This window comes from Chlorocebus sabaeus, chromosome 20, assembly GCF_047675955.1.
Source record: "Chlorocebus sabaeus isolate Y175 chromosome 20, mChlSab1.0.hap1, whole genome shotgun sequence".
NCBI lineage: Eukaryota > Metazoa > Chordata > Mammalia > Primates > Cercopithecidae > Chlorocebus > Chlorocebus sabaeus.
In genome coordinates, this window is record NC_132923.1 from 126,188,906 (window position 1) to 126,216,291 (window position 27,386).

General features: G+C 51.2%; 1 protein-coding gene across 1 annotated transcript in view; it reads right to left on the reverse strand.

Annotated features, from left to right (window-relative positions):
- Window positions 1–1,210: 1,210 nt before the first annotated feature.
- Window positions 1,211–27,386, reverse strand: part of PEX14 (peroxisomal biogenesis factor 14) — a 157,483-nt gene continuing 131,307 nt past the window's right edge. The window contains exons 5-9 of the mRNA XM_007980588.3: window positions 13,379–13,464; window positions 8,852–8,954; window positions 7,521–7,618; window positions 4,592–4,683; window positions 1,211–2,426 (exon numbers count right to left, since the gene is read on the reverse strand). Coding sequence (XP_007978779.1) covers window positions 1,970–2,426; window positions 4,592–4,683; window positions 7,521–7,618; window positions 8,852–8,954; window positions 13,379–13,464 — 836 coding nt within the window. The 3' untranslated portion in view covers window positions 1,211–1,969. The remainder of the gene's footprint in view (window positions 2,427–4,591; window positions 4,684–7,520; window positions 7,619–8,851; window positions 8,955–13,378; window positions 13,465–27,386) is intronic.

Consider the following 27,386-nt stretch of genomic DNA (forward strand, 5'->3'; position numbering starts at 1 on the left):
CTGGGACCCCTGGAGGCCTGGTAGGCAGGACCCCCTCATCCAGGTGAGGTGGCAGCCCCTGGGAACTGAGACACCTGCTTCTTCAAAGACGGCAAGGAGGCCAGGAAAGAAGGAGAACAAGCCACAGTGTGACACTGAACTGGGCTCTGCTTGTCCCTGGGGAACACGTGGCTGTAAACAGGAACTGCAGGAGTGTCCTTCTAGGTGACAAGCATGAAAGACGCAACCCACAGGCCAGAAACCAGATTGGGGTTGGACCCTCCAGCAGGTGGGTGCAGCCTGTTCCCGGGGACCCTCCAGTGGGCAGGTGCGGCCCGGTACTGGGGACCCTCCAGTGGGTGGGGATGACTTGCTCCCAGGGACTCTCCAGTGGGTGGGGGCGGACCTGCTCCAGGGGTCTCTCCAGCAGATGGAGGCAGCCTGGTCCCAGGGACTCTCCAGTGGGCAGGGGCGGCCCAGGCCTGGAGATCCGACACTTTAACAGGCCCTGTGTTCCTAGCATTAAGAAGGGTTTGCTGCAGGGGCCGAAAGCAAAACATCTGAGACAGAACAGCCCCAACACCAAGCCTCTGAGCCCAACTGCGTGGCCTCCTCCCTCCCCAGGAAAGGGCCCGGTGGGGCAGGCGGGTACATGGAGGCCACACCTGCAGGGGCTGCCCAGAGCTTCCTATTTCCAAAGCGCTTGTGTCTGCACAGGCACACGGACGTCACAGTGTCTGCGTCCAAAGCCCTTGTGTCCGCACAGGCACACGGACGTCACGGCGTCTGCAGCCCATGAGCCTGGTCCCGACACCTGGGGGCTGGAGGGAACAGGAGCGCCCCTCAAGGAGTGCATGGCTGTGCTCTTCTGGTTTTAGCCAAATGCTCTGTGAAGGGGAAAGGGGGACTGGGAGGGCGAGAGCTGGGGGAGACGAGGATTCAGAGAGGACGCCACACTCCCCTGCCCGGGAAGCACGCGTCCATTTAAGGAAGGAGAGCTCGTCACTCCACACAAGGTCTATATCCAGTCACACGAGGTCCCTGATCCTCCTGCGGTCAGCGAGTGTCGCCCTCCGGCAGCCACCGGACCTGAACAAAGCCCTCTGCTTCTGGCTGAGCAGCGGCAGAAGCTGCCCATGGGCCCTCACCCACACTTCACTGGCTGAGGCTGCACTGAGACCACCCCCGGGGCCCAGGGTGCCATGAGCAGACAGGGAGCCACAGGCAGAAATTAAATAGTGGCAACTGGTATTTATTACAATTATATACAGTCCTATCTTCCATTCTGAGGTCTATACATGATCACACAAATGAACATGTGTTTCTTGGGGGGAAGGACAGAGCTGGCTGTCGGTCAGGAAAGCCCTGGTACCTGGCTCCTCCGAGGGAGTGAGCCCCCATCTCGCCATGGGATTAGCTGAACCATGACACGGCAAGCGAGGGCATCAGAAGCGCAGCATGGTTTCATTTGTCTGGGAGGACGACGGGGCACGAGTGGGGTTGGTGCTGGGGACAGGCACCTGCGGGGTCCAGGGCCGGGTCCAGGGAGGGAGGGGGACAGCAGACACCAGAGGGACCGCAGCTCCTCCTCCACTGAGGAGTCGGGAGGCAGTAGGGACGCTAGCTCTGGCCATGCGTGGTGTCACGGTAGTCAAGACACTCGGCAAACACACCCTGGGCAAGGCGTCTGTCCGGGAGAGGGGGCTGGGCAGGGGCTTGAGCCCCGAGGCTTTGCTGCCTTCAGCCTGACTTGAGATCAAAGCCAAAGGCTGCTGGGCCTGGGGCTGGGGCTGGCGGCCAGGTGAGAGGAGGCCAGGTGGACAGAACTGCGACTCCCCACGCTGCCACCAGGCCGCAGTGCAGCTGAGGACAGCTCTGCCCCCTACCTGGGCTCCAAGCTGCCCTCCCAGGGCCAGAGAGGGAGGCAGGGTGTGGCCACGCACCGGCATACTGGACGCCGTCCTCAGGGCTGGAGGCAGTGGGCGCGGCCCTAGTCCCGCTCACTCTCGTTGCTGGCACCCTCAGGCCGCCGCAGCTTCTCCACCTGCTCGTTGATCTGCCCATCCCCGCCCCGGCGGTCCTCCCTCTGCACCCCCAGGCAGTCCTCCTCGTCCACATGGCTCACGTCATCATCCTCCTCATCCTCCTCGTCCTCCTTGTCCTCCCTCTTCTCCTCCTCGCCTTGCACCTCCATCCGCACCTGGCCCTTGACGTCCACCACCCCCTCGCCTTCCTCTTGGGGGCCCAGCAGGTGGTAGGTGACCGTGGAGCCCTCGGGGCTGTGGCCCTCCTTCCCAGGTGAGGACGACGTGGACTCGTTGCTGACGGGTGAGATGTCGCTGCTGCTGTGGTGGTTCACGGCTGCGGGGCTGGAGGGTGACGGTGACTTGACCGGGATCTGCCAGGAGGGGATCTTTGGGGCTGACGGAGACGGAGGGAACTGCCTCCTGGCGGGAGAAGCAGAGGAGGAGGTTGGTGGTGGCATTCAGGACTCCCACCCTTGAAGGGCCACGCCTTCCCTGACCCCCAAGGGCTTGGCGATGGTGAGCTACTCCCCCAGGGCCACTGGGCAAGGGACAGGATGGAGCCCTTCCTCCCCTCCTTTCAGGAGCAAAGATCCTATAGCTGAGATAAATGCCAAGAGTGTCCTATGCCCCCACAGACAGCCCAGGGTCCCCCCGGGACCCCCTGGGCGAGGCCCACCTGCCTGGGCAGCTGCTGGAAGCCAAATGGGGCCTGCTGCCTCGGGAGCCTGCTTCCTCCTGATCCTCAGCACTGTCCCTGCCTCCACCCCAGTGGCCAGGAGAGGGGCAGGGTGGGGAGGAGCCCAAAAGGGCGATGACTGGGGACTCCAGACACCTGAGCCACAGTCCTAATTTGTCTATGGTCTGAGCAAAAGGTGGAGGCAGGGAGCCCTGGCCACTGGCAGGGGGTCAGACACATCAGAACCAAAAGGGCGGTGGTGGTGCCCTTTGCTAGAAAACTTCTGAGCTCAACACTTTCAACGGGCAAGAGTCAGCTCTCCCTTCTGCTCCGTACTCCCTTCCTGGGCCAGCAGCCAGCCCAAACCAAAGCCAATTCCAGGAGGGACCTGGGAGGTCAGGTCCACTTGGCAACGGCTCAGAGACAGAGCTCTCCAACAGGCAGGCCCATCTCTGCCTGAGCCAAGAGGACAAAGCGCTGCCCACAGGGGCTGTCTCCCAGCAGGGCCTTAGACACAACTCTCCCCGCAGACCCCACTTGAATGGGGCACACACCACAGCCTGCTTTATTCACCAGCATCCTCAACGCTAACAAGAAATTCCGTGTGCAATTTTCTTGGCCCCATGGTTACCCGACGGCCTGGCCTCCATCCCCAGCCTCCCAGGCACTGGCCTCGGTTAGGGAAAATGGAGGCTGTCTCCTAATGACAATGCTCTGGCCTCTGCCAGCGCCACACCTCTTTCTGGGACATCTTTTCCTCAGGGAGAACCGGGAAGTTGAGTGGCTTGGAAAATGGGGTCTTCTGACTGGAGCCGCAAGACCCCTCTGCACCCCATCCTGGACCCTAGTGAAGAGCCCACCTGTACCCTCCCATTCACCCAGCTCCCACCAAACCCAGTCCAGCAGGGAAACAAGGACAGCCCATGCAAGGCACCCTAGGGCATCAGCCCAGGAGGACAGCCCACATTTGCGGCTCCCAGGACACAGTGGCTCCTGGACACTGGACTTTCAGTTTTAAAAACCAGAACAGTCCAGGCACAGTGGCTCATGCCTGTAATCCCAGCATTTTGGGAGGCCGTGGGCAGATCGCCTAAGTTCGGGAGTTCAAGACCAGCCTGGCCAACACTGCAAAATCCCACCTCTACTAAAAATTAAAAAATTAGCCGGGAGTGGTGGCAGATGCCTGTAGTCCCAGCTACTCGGGAGGCTGAGGCAGGAGAATGGCTTGAACCTGGGAGGCAGAGGTTGCAGTGAGCCAAGGTCATGCCACTGCACTGCAGCCTGGGCAGCAGAGCGAGACTCCATCTCAAAAAATAAATAAAAATAAAAATAAAAATAAATAAAACCAGGACAGTCCCAGGCAAAGCAGGACAAGCTGGTCAGCCTACCTCTGAGGCTGCATTGGTGACAATGTGCTGTCACTACAGAGGGACAACAGGGGGACCACCAAGAAGCTGGGGGGGCAGGGCCTGCTTCTACTCATGTCTTCAGTCGTGGAGCCCTTCCAAGTAGAAAACGCAAAGACCCTCCCGCAAGGGCTTTCCCTGGGACAAAGCTGCCACTGAGTGGTCACCTGGGGCTCAGGAAGGAGGAGGAGCCAAACCAGGAGGTTCTCCTCTGCTCCAAGGGCCCTGCTTTTTGGCTCAAGCTGTCCCTTACCAGGTCTTGACAGGCCTGGGAACTGTATATCAACACTCATGTGCCACAGACCGTCACCTCTGGAGTGGAGAGGTGGTCAACTGGGGAATGAAAAGAGAAGCTCAAAAGGCCCCAGACTCAGTGCCTGAGTTGCCCAGACAGATGGGGTCCTCGGGGGTGGGGGTGAGGGTCATGCCCCTCCCATGCCCCAGAGCTCCCAGTCCCCCTTTCCAGGCCTGACCAGAACAGGGTCCCTGTCCCTCCCTCCTACCGATTTAAAAGAAGTCCTTTCAAGGAGTTAATTTCGGACTTGAGTTCGTTGATATTCTGGGACTCCAGGATCCAGTTGGTGGATGTGGTGGCCTGAAAGCAGAGCACAGGGAGCAAGGCTCAGGGTGGGGTCCTGGTGGCACGGGCGGGGCCTGCGGCTGCAGGAGGAGCTGGGTGGGGGCAGCAGGTGGGGCGTTCTGGGTCTGTTCTGGGGAACGTGGAGGAAGGTTCTGCCATTGCCCACTGCCTGCCATGCCTCTGTTTGGATGACGACATCCTTAAACAGTCCCACGGCTCTGTTTGGACATCTGATGACTTAAGGAATCATTGCGTGTTTTTAGGTGCCATAATGGTACTGTGGGCATCTTTGAGAGACATGTGGAGGCGTGCAGGTGCGGTATGAAGTGGTATGACGCCTGGGATATAAGATGGCCCAGGGTGGAAAGAGGAAACAGCCACCATCTCTGACAAACCCCATCCTTCCATGCACAACTTTCCCCTTTGAAGGTAACACTGTTTTCCAAATAAACTTCACAGGACTACATCTCACTTCTGGCCAAGCTTGCTGGTGTAGATGGGGAAGAGGACAGCCAAACCAGAGGTCCCCAAATGGGAGCTGCCGGTGGCCACCTGCTTCTAGCATGTGCACAGAGGACAATGCCACATGAGGCCTCCGTGTGAGGTCTACCTCGCCCAGGCTGAAGGCCACCCCAGGCTGTCTTTAAGTGCACAGATGAATATGGCCAGCTCTCCTGATACTGCACCCCCGGGCCGGCATCGGGGACGTTCCCTGGCTGTTCCCTACCAGTGTGCGGTGGGCCGCTGGGCTGGCTTTCAGAGGCCTGGCCCCTGACGTGGGGTCAGGGGCTGCCGTGGGCTGGCTGCAGCAAGCAGCCCAGCTGGCACACCTTAGCAGGGAGCAGTCCTTTGGGGGACCTGTAGGCCTCAGGAAGGAAAACCTGGGCAGTCTGAGTGAGTGTGTGTCACCCGCCACCCTCAGACACAGCCCCTCAGGGTTCCTACTCCAGACCACCAGACAGGGAGGGCCCAGGAGCCACTGTTCTGGCTTCTCTGAGACCTTGAAAGCTACAGCAGCCCATTAACAAGGGCGCAATTTCCACTCACCGGCCTACAAAGGACTCAGATTTCCAAACGCATATGGTGCCAGATGCCAGGATTTAGAAATAAAATCTGACATCTGGGGCTTTTTAGTCAGTCTCTTTAAAAAACAGTTGTAGAAAACTCATAGCCTTCAGTTTTATGTAGGTTTTTTAATTACTTAAAGCTCTTCTTTTTAATTTTTTACAGTGCTCCAGTAGGAGTTTGGAAGCCAGATATAAAAACTTACATTACAGCTGAGAAAACACAGCTCTGGGTCTTTGGTTTATGGGGTAACCGAAGTCCTCACACATACGAGTTTAGATGCCAAGCCAGTGGCCCCACTGCAGCTCGGGAGAGAAGGTTGGGGTGGGCCAGGGACAGCGGCAGCAAAGCCAGCTCGAGGAACTCTGAGGGGCCTGACCCCTCTCACCACCCAGCACATTCCGGGCCCCCACTGCTTCTTAAACACAACATGTGGTCTTCATCTCATGCGCAAGGCCTGAAAACAGTTTTCCAATTTCCGGGATGGCTTCTGGCCACAGGCCGACCATGGATCCAAAAGATGATCTGACCCAGGAGAGCAGGCAGGGCTGTCGCTGGGCTTCCTGGTGCTTTAGGGACCGGCCACCCGCGGAGAACATGCACTGCACAGTGGCTGGAGGTGGCCACCAGTACCCGCAGCCACCCCAGGAGGAAGGGCAGGCAACACCTCTGTGTGTGGTTTGGATGTCCAGGGGGGAGATTCCCGGGACTCTCTTCAAGAGACACCCCAGACTCCATGGAAAATGGAAAGACTGTCATTTTCGTGGTTTTTGCAAATGCAAAAGATTTGAGAGCTAGCTCGAGCCAAGTCGTACCCTAGGAGTGGCTTGCCCTGGGCGAGCAACTCGGGACGGGACTCTCCAGAGCCCAGCTTGTGGGGGCAGCCAGGGAGAATTGTCCACCGGACACAGAGCTGTGGGGCAAGGGACAGAGAGAAGAGCCAGTGGGTGTTCTGGAGCCACCAGGCCACTGTCCCTGGACCTGGTCTGTCTGACACTGCCTCAGCGATGACTCCTGTTACCCACCCACAGAACCCAGGCCTGCAATCCTGTGAGTTGGTTGGAGCCAGGCACCCTCCTGAGCCCATGAAGAGCCCCACGAATTAGGCGCCGTTATGGCTCCATTTTACAGATGAGGAAACTAAGACTCAGAGAGGTTAAGTAACTTGCCTGTGGTCATACAGCTAACAAGTGGCAGGGCCAGGAAAGCTGCCATGCCAAGATTTCTTCACATTTGGGCAGTGAGGCAAGGACACTGACTCGGAAGTCGCTTCTGGCTCCCTAGGGTTGCTGGAACCTGTGGAACCTGAGTCTAGAGAACCTGCCCGCTGCACTGTGGTGTGGACGGGGCTGGTGCTGGTGAACTGACTGCGACTCGCTTCTCCCCTGTCTGTTCCAGAACCCCTCCTGGCCATGCTGAGCTGCAACCTAACTTAGAGGTAGAGGCCATCCCACGTCTACACAGAAAGCCTCCAGAGCTGCGGGGATATGGCTGCCATGAGATCTCCACAGGCAGAGGGTAGCTTTTCCTTCCTCCTGTTGGGAGGTGACAGAGAGAGAGAAAGGACAGCCTCAGCGGTTAAACGTCATACTGACTGCCCAGCAACGGCCTCCTGTCTCTACAAGGAGAGAAAGGGCAGCGTCGGCCGTGGCTGTGTAACCACCGTGAGACTGGGGCGAAGTCTGGCTCCCGAAGGTGGCAAGCCGGGCCCAAGGGACAAGAGTGAAGGGCACATGGGACAGACCATGGGACAGGCCTAGAGGGCCCTGCAGGGCAGAGACAGGTACCTTGGCAGCAGCCAGCTCGTGGGCGAGCTCCTGGATCTTCTGCTGCTGCTGAATCAGCAGCTCCTGGACGGAGGCGAGGGTCGTCTGTAACTGAGTCACTGCGAGGAGAAAGCAGTCACGGCGTGGGTAAATTCACAGGCACAGATGTTCCTCTCGCTCGGTTCATGCACCTAGGAGCTGCCCATGTTCCCGCTCCATCTAATTTATCTGCAGACACCCCCAGCCCCCCGCAATCCATCTAATTTATCTGCACTCTGGGTGATCTGCCTGCACTGTGTCTAACCTCTAGTATTTCTACTTTATCTTTCCATTGTGTAGTTGTCCATGGTCAACAGTATATCCGTCCAGAACCTCTCCCCTCTAATTAGAGCTGGCTATGATTTGCTGAGCTCTCCCGGCTTCTCTGGCGCCTGTGTCCTTCATCTCCTGGGCCTCAGCGTCCTTGTGAAACTCCTGGAGTCTCCAATGCCGGGACAGATGCATCTCGGGTCCCCACCACATTCACATCCAGGACTGGCTCAAGCCACAAGTCCTGTTTCCCACTGCTCCTTCCTGCCCTCCCCACCTGACCCCAGGCTGCCTGTTCCACTCCCTGGTGTCCTGTGACCCCTCGGGACCCTGTTGCCACCAATGTCAGCCTTGCAGAAGCAAACGCCAGTAGAATGGACAGCATCAGAGGGTTTCTGAAAGGCTTTCTGCGAGCTTCACAAATGTGCCCCAGAGGGACACAGACTCCTGCCTGGGACAGGTGGCTCTCTCGTTGGCCTCGCTCTGGTTTCTAGATTCAGAGCTGCCATCTAGTAAACAAGTTTATAAAGAAGGGAAGCCACCTCTGGCGCGACAGGTCCCAGCTAATCTGGGCCATTGCTGGGGCACGGGGTAATGAACGTGAGCCCTGTCGAGTCGATAACAGGGGAGGTGGCCAGGGTCCTGGGAGCCACAGTAATTACAGACTCTCTTGACCCCACAGTGGAGTCTTAGAGGGAAGGGGGAAAATCACTGAAAACCCCCCTGAAAACCTCATAGAAGCAGAAATTAAAAATGAACTTTACAGCCCTTAGAAAGGCTGTCATTTTATTCCCCTTATTAATATTCTGAGGTTGGGAGCCTTTCCGTAAAAACATAATTAATTGAGGCCGCGCCGACAGTAAACAAGCAATTTCAAATTAAACCGAAATGACGGCGGCTTCATTTGCAAATGTGAACAGATTCTCAGAGCAGATAAATGAAGTCACCACATAGAGTGGAGACGGAGGGAGAGGGGAGGGACAGAGAAGGGGCTGCTTGGAGAAGGCTGTGAGGGGTGACTTGATGGAGTCATTAATCTTTACCTGTCTGGGCCACGCTGCCACTCAGCTCAGAGAGACTGGCCTCCATCCTCTCCAGCTGCTTCCTGTCCTCTCGGCCGCCCAAGATGAGGGGGAGCAGGTATTTCTGCAAGAAGCGGGACAGGGTGAGGAATGCATACGGACCCAGGGTTATCCTCCAACAATCTCTCAAATTCTGCCGCCCAACTTTCTCCCGGTCATCCCCGGGTTTTGGAAACCCTAAGCAAACACCATAAATGAACAAGATATTTGAAAAAGTTATGAGACTGTGATTACAACCACGTAAAAATTCTGCCTGAATAAGGACAAGGACCAGGAGGGAACGTGGACAGGGAGAGTCAGCTGGATCTGCTGTGATGGGAACTTTCTGGTTCCTTTATTTACTTTTCTTAGTGATGCCACACTATTTCTGTAACACAAAGTTTTAAACTCTACTGTCAAAGTTGTAAGATATAAATGTGGATGGACACACAAGCATCAGATACTGCTGGAGCCTCCGGGAGGTGAGGGAGGAGGGGCAGCTCTTCCCGGCATATTCTCTTGAATCGTGAACATTTTGAACCTGTGAGTGAATCACCTATTCAGAAACAAATGAGTACAATTAATAAACAAAACATCACTGGAGAAACTAAAGGAAAATCAACAACACATTTCTGGGACCCTTGGTTCTCTCGCCAGGGGATAACATCAGTGCTCTGAGGCTGCTGGAAGAGGTCACCTCAGTCTTTTTCTAAATGAAGACTGAATCCTCAGAACAAACTTCCTTCATGTAAGAGTCAAAAGAAGTCGAGTTCCCCAGAATTAAATGCAGGGCAGAAGGGAGAGGAAAGCGCAGGACCAGAAGAGACTGGCTCTGGGAAAAAAGAAAGTGGATGCGGCAGGGCCACCCCTCACAGGGGCCTAGAACCAGGGACGCCCGGGGGGCCATTCAGGAAGGAAGTAGGCAGGGCAGGGCTGGCAACAGGTGCTCTTGGTCACCTCGGAGGTGAGGGTGTGGAGGGGTGGAGGTGGGTGGCGGGGCCTTCAGGGACAGCTGCCTGTAGGAATATGTGCACTGATGTCCAGCCACTCGGAATATGGAGACAAAGTCCCCCAGGTGAGGAGAGTGAGACCCACTGCCCACTTCAGTGGGCGCTGCCAGCGGCAGTGCAGCACAGGCCTGGCAGGAGCTGCCCAGGGACAACTTTGGTTCTTAATCTATCTGGGCCCAGATAGGAAAGAGGACGGAAACCTCTCCATTACGGTTTCTGTACCAGGGAAGGAAAAGAAGGTCTCTTGCAAGGGGTTTGTGGGAACTCATTTCCAGAGTGACTCCTAAGTGAAGATCATTCTTCAGCAGCACATGTATAGACGCATTTTCTATTTTGCAAAGTGCTTTTCAACCACAGTGTGAGGTATTACCCACAACTGAGCCAGTGTGAGCTATTACCCACAACTGAGCCAGAACTCATCAAAGGTAGCCTTATGCTTCAGGATGAAATGTCCTCAGCATGAAAGGTAAAGAATTCTCGGCCAGGCACGGTGGCTCACGCTTGTAATCCCAGCACTTTGGGAGGCTGAGGTGGGCAGATCTTGAGGTCAGGAGTTTGAGATCAGCCTGGCCAATACAGTGAAACTCCGTCTCTACTAAAAATATAAAGACTAGCTGAGTGTGGTGGCGCATGCCTACAATCCCAGCTCCTCGGGAGGCAGAGGTTACAGTAAGCCCAGATCATGCCACTGCACTCCAGCCTAGGTAACAGAGCTAGACTCTGTCTAAAAAACAAACAAACAAACAAACAAACAAATCATATATGTGTGTGTAACCAGCTAAACACCCCATTTCTGAGATCAGAAGTCCTAAGGGCAGAAGCAGACACGCTGCCCTAGCCGAAGTCTTCACATGCTTATAAAGCAAGTCAAGGGCTTCTTACCATTTCTTTTTTTTTTTTTTTTCAATTTCAAGAAACTGACCAGATGCTTTAGAAATTCTCGTTACCATTGTGACTGATATTGCAATGTTTCTTTTCTTTTTTAAAGTAGAGCAGAGAGCCCAGAGCTTCGTAGAAACTATGGTGGCAGCTCCCTGTGCGTGCCCACACCAAGGCGAGCTGCCGAGCTGCCCTCCCGCTCCCATCAGGCCACAGGCCCTCCATGGGTGGCCATGTGACAGTGCCTACTGCTCAGTACAGCCGGGGCATTCATTTGAGGACTCTGCATTTGTACCACATCCTTCTTGGTGCTCGTATACAGTCAGTGATTTGAAGGTGGCACCGGTTCAGAGGGAGAAGTACTGAGCCCCAAGAGGTGTTTTTGTTCTGTTTATTTATTTGAGACAGAGTCTCGCTCTGTCACCCAGGCTGGAGCACAGTGGCACAATCTTGGCTCACTGCAGGCTCACTGCAGCCTACGCCTCCCAGGTTCAAGTGATTCTCCTGCCTCAGCCTCCCGAGTAGCTGGGATTACAGGTGCACACCAAGACACCGAACTAATTTGTGTATTTTCAGTAGAGACAGGGTTTCACCTTGTTGGCCAGGCTGGTCTCAAACTCCTGACCTCAAGTGATCTGCCTCCCAAAGTCCTGGGATTATAGGTGTGAACCACTGTGCCTGGCTTATTTTGTTTTTTAAATTGAGACAGGGTCTCCTTCTGTGGCCCAGGCTGGAGTGCAGCAGTGTGATCTCAGCTCACTGCAACTTCTGCCTCCCGAGCCCAAGTGATCCTTGCACCTCAGCCTCCCGAGTACAGCTGGGACTACAGATTCACACCACCATGCCCAGCTTTTGTTTTTTTGTTTTGTTTTACTTTATTTGTCTTTGGTAGAAACAGAGTTTCACCACGTTGGCCAGGCTAATCTAAAACATCTGGGTTGAGATGGAGTCTTGCTCTGTCGCCCAGGCTGGAGTGCAGGGGCGCGATCTCGGCTCACTGCAAGCTCCACCTCCCAGGTTCACCCCATTCTCCTGTCTCAGCCTCCCCAGTAGCTGGGACTACAGGTGCCCACCACCATGCCGGGCTAATTTTTTGTATTTTCAGTAGAGACTGGGTTTCACCGTGTTAGCCAGGATAGTCTCGATCTCCTGACCTCATGATCAGGTCAGGATCCTCAGCCTCAGCCTCCCAAAGTGCTGGGATTACAGGCGTGAGCCACCACGCCCAGCGCTTGTTTCTCGATTTCTAACATGGAAATGTCCAGCTCCAGGAATACATGCTACACTTAAATTATATTCTGCTATAACTGTCATTAGCTTTTGTGCTACATCAAAAATGAAGAATCCCAGAGTACCACGGCTGAACATGTTTCATGTGCCTTATGGTGAGTCTGGGTGCTCATTCAGGTTGTTTAAAAAAAAAAAAAATCACCGGCCAGGCACGGTGGCTCAGCCTGTAATCCCAGCACTTTGGGAGGCTGAGGTGGATGGATCACCTGAGGTCATGAGTTCGAGACTGGCCTAGCCAACACAGTGAAACGCCATCTCTACTAAAAATACAAAAATTAGCCAGGCATGCTGGCGCATGCCTATAATCCCAGCTACTCAGGAAGCTGAGACAGGAGAATTGCTCGAACTTAGGAGGCAGAGGTTGCAGTGAGCTGAGATCGCGCCACTGCACTCCGGCCTGGGTGACACAGCGACACTCCATCTCAAAAAAAAAAAAAAAATCACCGATCGGGGTGGAGGAGCTGGCAGCCTCTAAAGAAAAGAGGCTTCTCTCCAGGATCCCAAGATCTGGACTGGCCACCTACCCTGGCCCTGCATTTTCTAGAAACTAGACTCATTTGCTTCATGTCCAAGTTGGGTCTTCACAAGGGAGTCAATGTTTACCTCATGCCTGCAGTTCTGTTGCAAGCAATGAGCCTGGGATCCTGAGAGTTGACCTGAGAAGCCTGGGAAATCCTAGATTTCTATAGATGCCAACACAACAGAGCAAAAAGAACAGCTCCCATACATCTGATGACACTAAGGTTCCCACTGCCGCTCTTAAATGCTATGGCAGAGCAATGGTGTATAAAGCTCTTCTATGTGCTGGGCATGGCTCTGAGCCCTCTACAAGGGAGACCGACTCTTCGGGACTTCACAACAACCTCGTGAGGTTGGGACTGTTATCCCCATTTTACAGACCAGAGCCTGTGATCACCAAGCTCCTGAGGGGCAGAGCCAGGGCTCAGCAAAGCAGCTGGCCCAGCATTTATGATCTTTTCCATTATGTTATTCTGTGTCTCAAAACTGCTCGCACGGCTTCCCTATGCGGGCACTACTCTAAGTGCCCAACACGGGCTGGCAAGGGACAGACCTCACGATGCCCCTGCAAGTAGAGATCTGGGTGGTACATGCTGAGTACTGGAGAAAAGATGAGCAGAGCTTGCCAAGCCCAGCAGTAGGGCAGGGCCTGGATCCAGCCGTGAACCCTGACTTCTACCACAGCCTCTCGCTGTCAACACGCTTCAGGGCAGACCACAGCAGTGCCTCCATGCAGGGGAGCCAGTGAAAGGGCACTGAATGCCACAGGGTGGCAGAGGCACAGCACCCACAGCCACTGGGGGTGACTCACCTTGTAGAGCTGGTGAAAGCCAAATGCGATGCCTGCCATGATGATGGCCAGGGCGCCGTAATCTCGCCATCGGGATCCTGCAGGGCCTACAGGCGGGGTAAGAGGAGGAGGGTTAGAAGACGTACACGATGTCCTTCCCTGGGTGGGGGCCGGCACACGTGCCTCAGTGGCACAGTCTCCTCGCCTCCAACGATGGGCAAGTGGAACACTCTACCGCAGGAAGGCAACACATGATCAACACAACAGCAGCTCGGCTCCATCCCCTCCTGTTCCCACTACCTCGACTGGGACACAAGGGATGCCAGTCACCCAACCCTGACTGCAGGCTGTGGGTGGGGGTATCTATCAGTGAGCTGAGCCCCGAGTCGGGAGTCAGGTGGCAGAGGTGATCTGAAGACCGACGGCATGGTCTCTACCTCAGGAACAAAAGATCCAGAGACGATAACATGAGTACATTTTTCGGAGCATAAGTACACCCACATATGCCCTACTATAGCTGGCGATCAGCTGGGGGCCACAGCAGAACCAAGCGGGGTCTCAGTGAAGTGGAGAGGGGGACTGTGGTACACTGGGTGGGGGCACGGGGGTGGGCTGTGGTAAACCAGACCTCCCAGCCCGGCTCTCGCTTGGAGCCAGCAGAGAGAAACACGAGTCTCCAAATGACTGAGGCTTCGGAGAGTGAGAACGCCTATCAAAAGGGATGGGGGTGGCAGGGGAGAGGGGCTAGGGTCAGCAGGGCCTTGGAGGAGCCCTGAGGCCCTTGGGGGCTGGAGGGGAGCAAGCGCAAAGGAGAGACGGTAGGTGCATGTGGACCAGGTGAGCACCCTGGGCCTGACTAAAGAGGAGAGCTGCTCTGGCCCAGAGGACCCCAAAAGCAGGGTGCTGGGGAGAACGGAGAGAAGCCAAGGAAGCTGTAGGTGCAGTGGAGTATGGGGCGGGGCAGGAAAGAGGTGGGGAGGTGGCGCCAGGTGGACTGTGTGGTCAAGGAAGCCAAATATTCTTTCATAAGCAATGGGAGTCACTGGGGGATGTGAATTAGGGAATGCCATGACCCTGAAGAGCAGCACTGGGGTGGTTCTGAGGATGGTCAGAAGTAGGGGCCACAGAGGCAGAAGAGCTGGGGCGAGGCTGCTGCAAGGGTTCATGAGGTGGAGATGGCCTGGGACCAGCACAGAGGGCAAGAAGGGAGTGGGGTGATGTCTCAGAACACGGTGCTACTGCTGCTGTGAAGAGCAGCCAGTCTTCGTGGAGGAGCACCTGGCCCCTTTCTCTTCTCTTCATTTGTATTAAGTCAGTCATCTTTCTAGAGGTGGGCTCTTGCTATGTTGCCCAGGCTGGAGTGCAGTGGCGATTCACAGGCATGTTCCACTGCTTATCAGAATGGGAGTTTTGATTGGCTCCACTTCTGACCTCCTTAGGTGACCTCGTGGTCGCCTGCTCCAAGAGGTCACCATATTGATGCAGAGCTTAGTGCAGAACCCCCATCAGCACAGTGCCCCGCAGCCCGGAACTCCTGGACTCGAGGAATCCTCTCGCCTCAGCCTCCCAAGCAGATGTACTTACAGGCGCGCAGCACCGGGCCCGGCCCTGATTCTCTAGCACGGCACATAGCAAAGTGCCCTTATCCCAGGCGCGCAGCACTGGCGTCTGGCCCCGATTCTCTTTAGCATGGCACCTAGCAAAGTGCCCTTCTGGATGCAATTCCAGTTGACGTGGGGAGAGTTTCCACCTTCACTCTTTCCCACGTCCAGTTCACAAAGTGCTCCCATGTCCACGACCTCATCCGACATCCGATCCTCCAAGGCACGTGGGACAGCCCTGTCTCCACTGCCAACACCTTTCTGGAGCTGCCATCTCCAGGCCACGTGGTGGGTGCTCTGCCTCCCTCTGAAGGATCTGTCATCAGGAGGGGCCTAGGTGGGACACAGACCAGTGGCGAAGGCGATCACAGCGCCAGTGGAGAGCTATCCGGGAGGCACCCCCACGGTGTGCTGTTCATTTGGGGGAAACGGGGAGAGGGAAAATCAGCAGCGTTCTAAACTCTGGGAAAGAGCGTCAAAACACGGCGGAGCGAAGCTGAAGGACTTGCTGCTTGAGAGACTTCTGCCCTCAGTTCTCACCTGTGCCTGTAAGTTTTCAGAGGTACCTTCCATGTCCTGGCGTTTTATGACCAGAGGGGAGGAGAAGGCCCGTTCTTTCTTTCAGCTCAGGGCAGGATGTGGCATGAGGGGGAAGGGGCTGTGGCATGCAGCCCAACCAGGGGGATCCAAGTCGCAAAGACCTCCGAGTGGGCAAGGAGACACCCCCTCCCCCAGGCTGCTGAATGGCACTCTCAGGGGGCAGAAACGTCAGGACTGGAGGGGCCTGGAGTCTCTCCTTGGCCACCAAACTGCCCCCGCTGCCTGCGGATTCCACGCGAGACTCCCCGGTATGTCCCAGCCCTGGAATCTCGATCCCAAAACTGTAATCAACATATGGCCTTTCCCTCAGTCCCCAACTTCCATTTCTGTTTTACACTTTTTGAACAGGTAGCACGTATACAGTTTACTCATCAGATAGCACAGGGCAGTCTGTGACAAAAATGCTTCCCCCCACCAACAGCCATTAGTAGTCTTACATTTATCCTTCCAGAGAGTTTGTGTGCACATCTAAGGCAGCACAGGATGTCTTCTTTTCCTTCACATTCCCCCATCTCTCAATCTTGTTTTCTACAGCTGTAGGATATTCCACTTCACCTGCCCTCCGATGGGCATCCAGCTCATTTCCAACTTTCTACTATTGCACACGATGCTGCCATCAACAACATGCACATGTGCCATCTCCCACACGGGGACACGCACCCCGTGAGCCTCAGAACTCCCAGAGGCTGGTCCCAGGGCGTGTGCATTTGCAGTTTTGAGAAATGCTGCCATGCTGCCTCCATGGGGCCGATAATTCACCCTCAGGCCCTGCGCAATGCCTGCTTCCCCGCGGCTGCGCCCACACAATGCGCGATTCAAACACAGAGATTCCTGCCAATACCACAGCAGGAAAGCAGAAGTTCACTCTAGTTCTAATTTGCATTGATCTCATTTTGAGTGAGGATTGAACATGTTTTCATCAGCATTTCCTTTTCGGTGTACTGTATGCTCTCCACTTTTCTACTTGATTTCTTTTCCCTTGTCACTTTAGAGAGACTTTTTATATAGCAGGGATATTAGCCCATTGTCTGTGATCTGCATCACAAACATCTTCTCTGGCTTATTTTTCTTTTGACTCTGCTAATGGTGTTTTGTCGCATGCAGAGGTTTTTATACAAATTTATCAATCTATTCTTTTATGGGTTCCGGGATTTGTGTTATGGTTAGCAAGGACTTCCCCACTCCCTTCCCAGGCTGTGTAGTGATACTTGGTGTCTAAGAAACTGTTATGGGAAGGGGACAGCACTACTTTGCTGATGGTGGACACCCCCACCTGACACGAATCACCTCTCGTTACACAGGGAGCTCTGAGACCACTGAGGTAAACAGATCTTTCACCTTGACCCCAAGGAGTCAGGCACTTGGAGTCCCAGTCAGGTGTCTCTTCTGTCTCCCTCTTCTAGCCAGCTTTGCTTGGCGCTCCAGATACAAAACCTGACATCTAGTGCAAGTCCATTTTCAGGAGGAAAAAGTGAAGACAGAGAAACCTGGCCACTCTGCCCTCTCAGAGTCCCTGCTCAGGAGGGCTTTCATCTATACCCGGAACATCCCTCCATGCAGCCAAAATCCTCAGGCAGAACAAGTGCAGAACAGGGCCCACGGCCCGAATACCATATTCACCACTGATTTCTCAGACACCACAAAGCCTCTTGCAAGAAAGCAGCTGTGACTGGGCTGAAAGCTTGACCAGCACCTGGAATTTGCTGGATTCCTCCGCTCGCCTGCAAACATCCCGCCATGAGGAGGACAGCCTTCTCTGGGGCCCTCTGGGCTGCCGAGGCGGAGCAGGTGCTGGCTGTGCGGGATGAGGACCAGGACCCTGCGACAGTTGCCCGCTTTCCAGAGCTCTGAGCAATTCCAGCCCCAAGAAACACCTGTGGCCACTGCAGCCTCACCCTTCACCCCTCACCACCCCTCGTTCCTGCCATGCTCACGTTAAGAACATTTTATTGCCCCCTGGTTTTCATTATTAATGAAAAGGGACCAGAATGATCTTTCCTAAAGTTCAGAGAGTCTATAAAGACAAGAAGCTGAAATGCCATTTTACTCGTTTTGGAGATGTGTGATACAATTCTGTCTTGTGGCAAAATGAAAAAAGAGAAAAACTCAGATAGAGATGACTCCTACCTGCTGTGTGGCTCTCAGAGGGTAACAGACTAGGCTACTGCAAAAACATCAGCATGGTCCACACCGGCTCAAACTCCCAGCCACAACCACCTCGAGTCCTGCCCGTCCCCCTCCAGAGTCTATTTTTTCCAAGTCCAGTGCAGATCCTGCGAGGAAACTGAGAGTAGCGCACCTGGGAGCATACCTCCCCGCCACCAGGCTCCCTGAATGTCCGGAGGTATAAGGACAAGGGCAGAAGACGGGGCAGTCACCCTTCTCTAGCTGGGAAGAAAAGAAAGAGAATGAGCGGGCTCTTTAAATGCTTCAAGTCTCCACTCTGGAAGCAGGGACCTGCCTTCCATGCAGACAAGGCAGACAAGGCAGACAAGGTGGCAAGTGGGCAACAAGCCTGGGGTCAGAAACCCTGGTGCCACCACCAGCCAGGGAGGTTCCAAGGACATTTTTCTCTTCTTATCAAGCACTGACTGAAGGGGGCAGGGCTTTGCTAGCCCCAGAGAACCCAAGAACAGGAGATATCTTAACTCTCACTCAGAGTCCAGCTGTCTAAGAACCGGCGCTCTAGCTGCGTGGCAGGGGTTCCTCACCAGTACCACAGCCCTGGCATCTCTGTGAAGGCTGAAGAGACGGGCGTCCGTGGCGGCAATCCTCATCCTGCACACCTGGGCCTTCCTGGGACTGCCTCTACGTTGTGGCCCTGTGGACTGCAATGAGGTCAGGGGACAAACTGCTATAGAGCAAAGGGCATGGAGCTCTTTGAAACTCAACCTTCCAAGACTCCATGAACTACTTTAAGCTCTGCCCGGCTCCATGGAGGTCAGCCTGCACAAAGGCTCCAGTTTGGGTAAAACCACGGTAGAGAGCGGGGGCAGGAGAGGTGCATCCCCACAGCTAACTATTCACTGAACACCAACAAAACCAACATGACTCTCTTTCTTCATACCTCCACCAACCAAATTCTCACCTAACAGGTGAGAACAAACATTGTCAACTAAGAACACATGCACAGGACGGGGACTTGTGCATACAACACGACAATGTTGAGCCTGAAACCTGCAAGTCACAGACTGCTCCACACCATGGAAATCCTGCAATCCAGTAAAGGTTCATTGGCAACACAGAGCTGAAAGCTGTCACAGAACCATCCTGCCGAGACAACAGGCACTCCAGTGATGTGCTGGCTGACAAGAGGGAGAGAACTATCATGTCCTTGGGGAGGCTGGCAGCCCAAGCAGGGGCAAGGCAGTGGCAGAAACGGGGCCAGCCCATTGAGGTCGCCTCCAGGTTCATCAGGTTTGGAGTCTCCATACAGCACTGTCTCTAGCTTCTCACATCAGCCCATCAGCTTCGCTCAGAAGCCACCCTAAAAATTAAATGACAAGACAAACTCACTCCCAGTAAGGTCCTGGAATAAAGCCAGCCCACCAAATCAGTGCTTGCTACAGCACAGAGGTGGAGAGCACATGTGGGGAGAGACAGGGAACCTGGCTGGGTTGAGAAGGGCTGGCTACAGCTTGAGGGCAGGGTGGGCCCTGGTCCACATCCATGGCTGTGGATGGCTGGCAGTGGGCAGAAAGATAGGCCCAGAGAGCAGCAACACAAACAGACAGTCTCTGCTCTGAAGAGAAGGACCTGGCAGCCTGAATGGCAAAACGCACCACAGTAGCCCAACGGTAGTCGTGTTGGAAAATGCAAAGCCTGTGTTTACAAGTACATCCCGTGAAAGACAATCTTTTCCACTTTTCATGGCTACAATGCTATTAGCAGTGTCATCTTTAGGCAGGAAGGACACTGAGAGGCCTATCTATATCCCCTCTCCATAGATTAAAAAATATGAGCTCTAATTAAGCTGTTAAGAATTCAGAAGAGTCCAGAAATAGATCCATGCTTACATGGTCAACTGATTTTTGATAAAGAGGCCAAGGTAGCTCTATGGGGAAAGGATAATTTTTGCAACAGCCATGCTGAACAACTGGATACCCATAGGAAAAAAAAATGAACCTTGACTCTCACCTTATACCATACACAAAAATTAACTCAAAATGGGTCACACCTAAACAAGAAAGCAAAAACTATAAAACTTCTGTAAGAAAACAGAAAGCATAGAAGAAAATCTGGACAAAAATATCTTACGATATAAGAAGCATGAACCAAAAAGGAAAAAAAATTATCAAATGACACCGTCAAAATTTAAAGCTTTTGCTTTTCGAAAGGCACTGTCAAGAAAATGAAGAGACAAGCCTTAGGCTGGGAGAAAATATCTGCCAAACATATATTTGATAAATGACTTGTAACTAGAATATATAAAGAGCTCTGATAATTCAATAAAAAAAGACAAAGTAGCTTTTAAAATGGGCACAAGATTGGAAAAGACTCTACAAAAGATACATGAATGGCTAATAAGTACATGAAAATACGCTTGATGTCATTAGTCATTAGGGAAATCCAAATTAAAAGTACTGTACAATAAGGTTCTATTACATACACATTAGAATGGCTAAGCTCAGAAATGAGACTATCGTGTGTTGCCAAAGATACGGAGCAACTGAAACCCTTACATATTGCTGATGGGGAGACAAATGCTACAACCATTTTGGGAAATAGTTTGACAGTTTCTTCTAAAGTTAAACAGGGACCTAACATGTGACTAAGTCATTCCACTCCTAGGAAATGAAAAGTATAAGTGCACATAAAGATTTATATATCAATGTTCACAGCAACTTTACTCATAATAGCCCCAAACTGGGAGTAAGCCAGATGACTACCAAGTGGTCAACAGATAAAGAAATTGTGGTACATGGAGCAACAAAAGTTAGTACTATAGTCAGTTGGCCAATCCTACTTTAGCCTATTTTTATACAGTCATGAGCTAAGAATGGTTATTAATTTTTTTTTTATTTTTTGGGGGGACAGTCTCATTCTGTCACCCAAGCTGGAGTGCCGTGGTGCCATCTCAGCTCACTGCAACCTCCACCTCCTGGGTTCAAGTGATTCTCCTGCCTCAGGCTCCTAAGTAGCTGGGACTACAGGCATGCCACCATGCCCAGCTAATTTTTGTATTTTTAGTAGAGACAGGGTTTCACCATGTTGGCCAGGCTTGCCTCAAACTCCAGACCTTAAGTGATCCACCCACCTCACCTCCCAAAATGCTGGGATTACAAGCGTGAGTCACCGCACCCAGCCTAGTTATTAAATTTTTAAAGAATTGTGGTCATGGGAAAGGGAGAACAGGAAGAGGAAGAAGGAGGAGAAAGAGGAAAAAGGATGGAGGGAGAAGAGGAAAAGGTGAGATGGAAAACATGTGACAGAGACATATGCGGTTCACAAAGTCTAAAATACACCCCTTTAAAGAAAAAGTCCAGGCAGTGGCTCACGCCTGTAATCCCAGCACTTTGGGAGGCCAAGGCGGACAGATCACCTGAGGTCAGGACGTCAGGAGTTCGAGACCAGCTTGAACAACATGGAGAAACCTTGTCTCTACTAAAAATACAAAATTATCCAGGCGTTGTAGCATATGCCTGTAATCCCAGTTACTTGGGAGGCTGAGGCAGGAGAATTGTTTGAACCCGGGAAGCAGAGGTTACGGTGAGCCGAGATCACGCCATTACACTCCAGCCCGGGCAACAAGAGTGAAACTCCATCTCAAAAAAAAAAAAAAAAAAAAGAAAGAGAAAGTCCACTGACCTGTGGAATACAACTCAGCAATGAAAATGCCCTCTCTCCCTCTCTCTCTCTCTATATATGTAAAGTTATATATATCTGTGTATAATATATATAAATATATAATAAATATACTCTGGGCAACAGAGTGAGATGGTGTCTCCAAAAAACTAACACTATAAAACTTCCTAGAAGACAATATAGGAGAAAGTCTCTTCAACCTTGGGGTAGACAAAGGTTTCTTAGGATGCAAAAACCATGAATCATAATCATCAGATAGACATAAATAGTTCATTCCTTTTATATGTATTTTCCAAATACATATTACACATATTTACATATAATATAGAAATAAATATATAAACTATATATGAATATAATTATATGTATTTATATAAATATGTATATATACACACACGTATGTATATAAAAGCATGAATCAATCTCAAAACCATTATGCTATGGTAAAGAAACCAGACACAAAAGTCTACATACTACATGTTTCCATTTATACAAAATGTTATCTATTTATTTATTTATTTTTGAGGCAGAGCCTCACTCTGTCACCCAGGTTGGAGTACGATGGCACAATCTCAGCTCACTGCAACCTCTGCCTCCAGGGTTCATGGGATTCTCCTGTCTCATCCTCCCGAGTAGCTGGGATTACAGGCGCCCATCACCACAACTGGCTAATTTTTGTACTTTTAGTAGAGACAGGGTTTCACCATGTTGGCCAGGCTGGTCTCGAACTCCTGACCTCAGGTGATCCACCTCCTCAGCCTCCCAAAGTGCTGGGATTACAGGCGTGAGCCACCGTGCCCGGCTGTCAGTTGATTTTTTATAAAGAGACAAGTAACTCAATGGGGATAAGATAATCTTTTGAACATAAGGTACAGGACAACTGGATATCCATATGGGGAGAAACAAACCTTGACCTTCACCTCACACTGTTCACGAAAATTAACTAAGAATAGATCACAGACCTAAACATAAAAACTAACGCTATAAACCGGGTGCAGTGGCTCATGCCTGTAATCCCAGCACTTTGGGAGGCCAAGGCGGGCAGATTGCTTGAGCCCAGGAATTCAAGACCAGTCTGGGCAACATGGTGAAAACCCCTCTCCACAAAATACAATAAATAGCTGGGTGTGGTAGCACACGCCTGTAGTCCCAACTACTTGGGAGGCTGAAGCAGGAGGATCACTTGAGCCCATGAGGTGGAGGTTGCAGTGAGCCTACATCAGGCCATTGTATTCCAGCCTGGGTGACAGAGTGAGACAGTGTCTCCTAGAAAACAATATAAGAGAAAGTCTCTTCAACCTTGGGATAGACAGAGGCTTCTTTAGGATGCAAAACCCATGATGAATCATGAAAGGAAAAAAAGATAAATATATGTCATCAAAATTAAAATCATGTGCTCTTCAAAAGATATGTTAAGAAAATAAAAAGGCAAGCCACAGACTGGGAGGAAATACTCGTAATACATGTATCTGACCAACAACTTGAATCCAGAATACGTTAAAAATCTCATTCATCTCAGTAAGAAGACTATTAATAATGGGCAAAATACTGAAACAGACTCTTCACAAGGAAGATATGCAAGCGGACAATAAACACACGAAGAGAGGCTCAACCTAATCAGTCATCAAAGAAATATAAACCCAAACCACCATGAGATACTAGCATATACATAATAAAATTGCTAAAAAAAAAAGATGAGAAGACCAACTGTTGGGGATATGTAGCAACTAGAACACTCAAACATTGCTGGTGGGAAGGTAAAATGATGCAACCACTCCAGAAAACAGTTTAGCAGCTTCTTATAAAGTTAAACATACACTTAACATATAAACCAGCAATTCTACTTCTAGGCGCTCACCCAAGAGAAATAAAAACATACAAAGACTTGTATACGAATGTTCACAAAAGTTTTATTCGTAATGGCTCAAAGCTGGAAACAACCCAAAGTCCATCAACTGGTGAACGGATAAACAAAACGGTGGTGCATCCACACAATGGAACACCACTCACCCAGTGGTAGAAAGGAAAAAGCTTCCGATGGGCATGGCAATTTGGGTGAGTCTCAGCAACATTACACTGAGCAGAAAAACAACAACAACAAAAAACCAGAAACAAAAGAGTACATACTGTATGATTCCATTTATATTTTTTAAAAAAAAAAAAAAAAAAAAAAAACCTCTAAGAAAAAATCTAATAGGTAGTAATAGAAAGTAGATCAGTGGTTGCCCTCAAGTCAGGATCAAGGAGGGGTGGACTGACTGGAAATGGGACACAAGGGAGCCTTTCAGGATATTGGAAATGTTCTATCATGTGGTGATGGTTATATGGAAATGTACACTTATCAAAACTCAAATTGTACAATGAAAATGGGTGCATTTTATTTTAGGTACGTTACATCTCAATAAGACTGACTTTTAAAAAATAAAATCCATTCAGAATTTTTTTTTTTAAAAAAGAGAGCTATAGGAAGTCAGGAGTGCTTGGGAACACTACCCAGTGGTGTAGGCTCTGAGTTTTCTCTCTGCACAGCTTGCAGCTGGGACCAAGAGAAGAAGCCAGACCGGAGAATTCTAATGCAACTTTAAAACATGTACCCTGTAATATTTGATACATACAAAAGAATATAACATTTATTTAAGTTATAAGAACAGGAATACAATGAGCAATTCTAAACCTGCCTAATTTACTAGCTAAAACTTTCCAGACACCACTGAAGCTAGTCATGTGTTCCTCCCCAGCCCAGAGGTAACCATTATCCTAAACCTAGTGTTTATCAGAACTCAAACCTCCTATGGGATGTGGAAAGCTGAGGACATGTGCTTCTGAGATCAGGACTACATCTCAGTTTTACTCGCAGGCAAGGATGGCTGTGCAAGATCCAGCCAATGGGGAGAAAGTGGAAGTGACGTCGGCAATTTCCAAGAGGCGTCCTTAGAAGCCAGCCTGCCCTTTTCCTGCCTTCTCCCTGCTCTCGCTGGCTGGACAGCAGGTGGGATAGTTGGAGCTGAAACATTCACACTGCACCACGAGACGGATGCCAGCCAGTCAGAAATGCAGAGCAGTGAGGCAGAGCAGAGTCCCTGCAGACCACAGAGCCTACTGGCAGCCTGGGCCGCCTACATCTATGTAATAGAGAAAAATTCTTCTATTTATTTACGCCACTCTTTTTCGGAGTTTTCTGTCACCTGTAGCAGAATTTTCTAAAACGAACACACTGTCAGCACAGCCAGAATCCTAACTGCCATCAACACCAAAGACTTCTACTGGTCCAAGAAACCTAAGGAAAGGATCGCTTCATTTCAGTTCCTTCCCGCGATACTTGCCCTCTTCAACATCCGCAAATGGCATTTATCCGGCCCCTACATGGCACCACACCAGGCAGAACACACAGCAACAAAATGGAGAGGGTGCTTGCTAATCCAAACCGGCACCACGGACAAAAGAAAACACAGTTTCCTCAAAATTAGAGAAATACTTTCTTCATATACAAACCAGTAACTTTCAGGTAGCAAAAAGAGAGATTTGTCTGCTAAACCAGAAGAGAAAGAAATGGAAGCATGAGAGAGAAATGGAAGAGACAGAGAGAGGTGGAGGTGACATTTGCTACTTTGCTTTCTGATGGGAACACGGAGGCTGCCCATGCATGCTTTCTGTTTACTGTCACCTCCGTATCATTTACGCACAGGCTACCCTGGCCCTGGACCTTTGCTGTTCCCTCTCCACAGTGATGCCTTCCTTGACGCCTTGGGTCTGCCTTATGGCTGACTGATCTTCAAAGCCAGTTCAAGTCCTGCCCCTTCCAGAAAGCCTTGGCTAAGACTAGCATTCTGGGAATTTCCTTTGTTCTCAAATTCTGAAAGCTCTCGACATTCTCACCATGCAAGGTGACATGGGATGGTCTTCCCTGCCTTTCTCCAAGCAATGGAGGGCTTCCTTCTAGGATGAACAGCAGCTCCTGAAGGCGGGGCCCATCCCCTACTTCTTCCATAGCCCACCCAGAGCAGTCTGTACCAGCTGAGCTCACACACCACATCATGGACCGGTCATCAGGGCAGCTCGCCCGCATGACAGCCCTTCCATTCTCCAGCACGTTTCCACCCCTGTTTATCCATTCCACAAGCATTTCTAGAACACCTGCTCAGTCAGAGCCTCAGGCCACTAGATTTTTTTAAGCCTCAGAACTCACAGTTTAGTAGGGGAGACACTGGTATAAAGGTTTAAGTGCAGTAGGATGGGGTGGGGAGTCTAGGGGCCTGCGGGGAGCTTTCCTCCAAGTCAGAATGGAGGCACTGGAAAGACTCCCTGGAGGAGTCAGTGCTGGCCCAACCCTGAAGAACAGCAATGAGCACACAGGGTGGGCATTACAGGCTTGGCACAGGAACAATAACCTCCGGCCGATGTCCCCCCGACCGCCAATGTCTCCCCTAACTAATCTCATGGCCGAGATGACACAAATAATTTTAATATTAGTCTAAGAATAAAATGGCCAAATAGGTAGTATGGCCACAAAAATAATTAGATGATGCACTTCAAAGTAAAACATCACTGTGCTTTTGGTTGTCCTCTGTCGGGGTTGACAGAACCACCCTTTCTCCAGCTATTTCTTCTGACTCTCTCATCCCATGCTCCAGCCACTCTGAACAACCCAGAGTTTCTTTCTTTCGTTTTGGTTTTTTAGAGACAGGGCCTTGCTCTGGCGCCCAGGCTGGAGTGCAATGGTACAATCATGGTTCACTGCGGACTCAACCTCCTGGGCTCAAGCAATCCTCCCACCTCAGCCTCCCAAGTACATGCACCACCATGCCTGGCTAGTTTTGGTTTTTAAATTTTTTTAAAGAGATGGCATCTCACTATGTTGCCCAGGCTGGTCTTGAACTCCTAGCTTCAAAGTGCTCCTCCCGTCTCGGACTCCCAAAGATTTGGGATTACAGGCGCCACATCCAACAACCTGGAATTTCTTAAATTCATCAGTTTCACATCTATATGCTTTTGTGTTAGCCTGGAATGCTCTTGTCTATCCTGTCTGATCACTGAACCAATCAGCCCGCCACATCCAGTTAGACATCTACTCTCTGAAGCTTCTCATCACCTCTTCTGTGTCACCGTCTTCACCGGGGTCACCTGACAGGCTCTGCTGTGTTGGTCTAACCGTCTTTCCTACCAGACAGGAGCAACCAGAGAGAGTGACCAGGCCTTGTTCATCTCTTTAGCCCAGGGGTCTGGCACACAGTAGGCATTCAATAACAATGCTTGCTCAGTGAATTAAGACAATCACAGATAAGTTTATGTTACTACACAGGGCTATAAACAAGTAAACAGAGGAATAACTCACTTTCTCTCAGGATAGCTAATCAAATGGTTCAAAACCTTTCACGGGCCTCAGACACTGACATCCTATTTTAAGAAGAGGCAACTGAAGCTCTAGTTCGTCTTTGAAGGGGCTTAAATTGTTTTACCAAAGACAGTGGAGGGAAAATGTTCAAATCTAAGAAGAAATTATTACCCTACAAAATTTACACTGGTCCTGTTTATATCTCAAAGCTTCTTGTCTCTCTGGGAGGAAGAAGACAAATCAGCTTGGCGTGAATCAATCAACCAGCATTTATCAGGCGTCTGCTCAGGACTGGGCTAGGCCTGCACCTATACACATGCACTGACGCCTGATGTAAAGCCAGATAAGAAGAAACCAAAATGAGAAATGGAGAATGTCAAATCTTCCTTCGAATCACAGCCTGACTTCTCCTGAACTGTACCAACTTTCTTCTAACCCCCGAGAACACTGGTTTATGCTCACACCAGGTGACACCAAGCTTCCCCTTGGTGCCAACCTCCTATCACTTTCACAAAAGCCTTCCCTGACTCTAGCCCACATTAATTCTTCTCTTTTCTGTATTTCAGAATTTCAGAATTTCTTGTCTGTATAATTAATTTTGGCATTAAATCACAACATCTTATATTATTATCCTTTTCTGAAGAGTTTATCTTATCTTTCCCAAAGAGCTGGCAAGATGCTTAAAGATCAG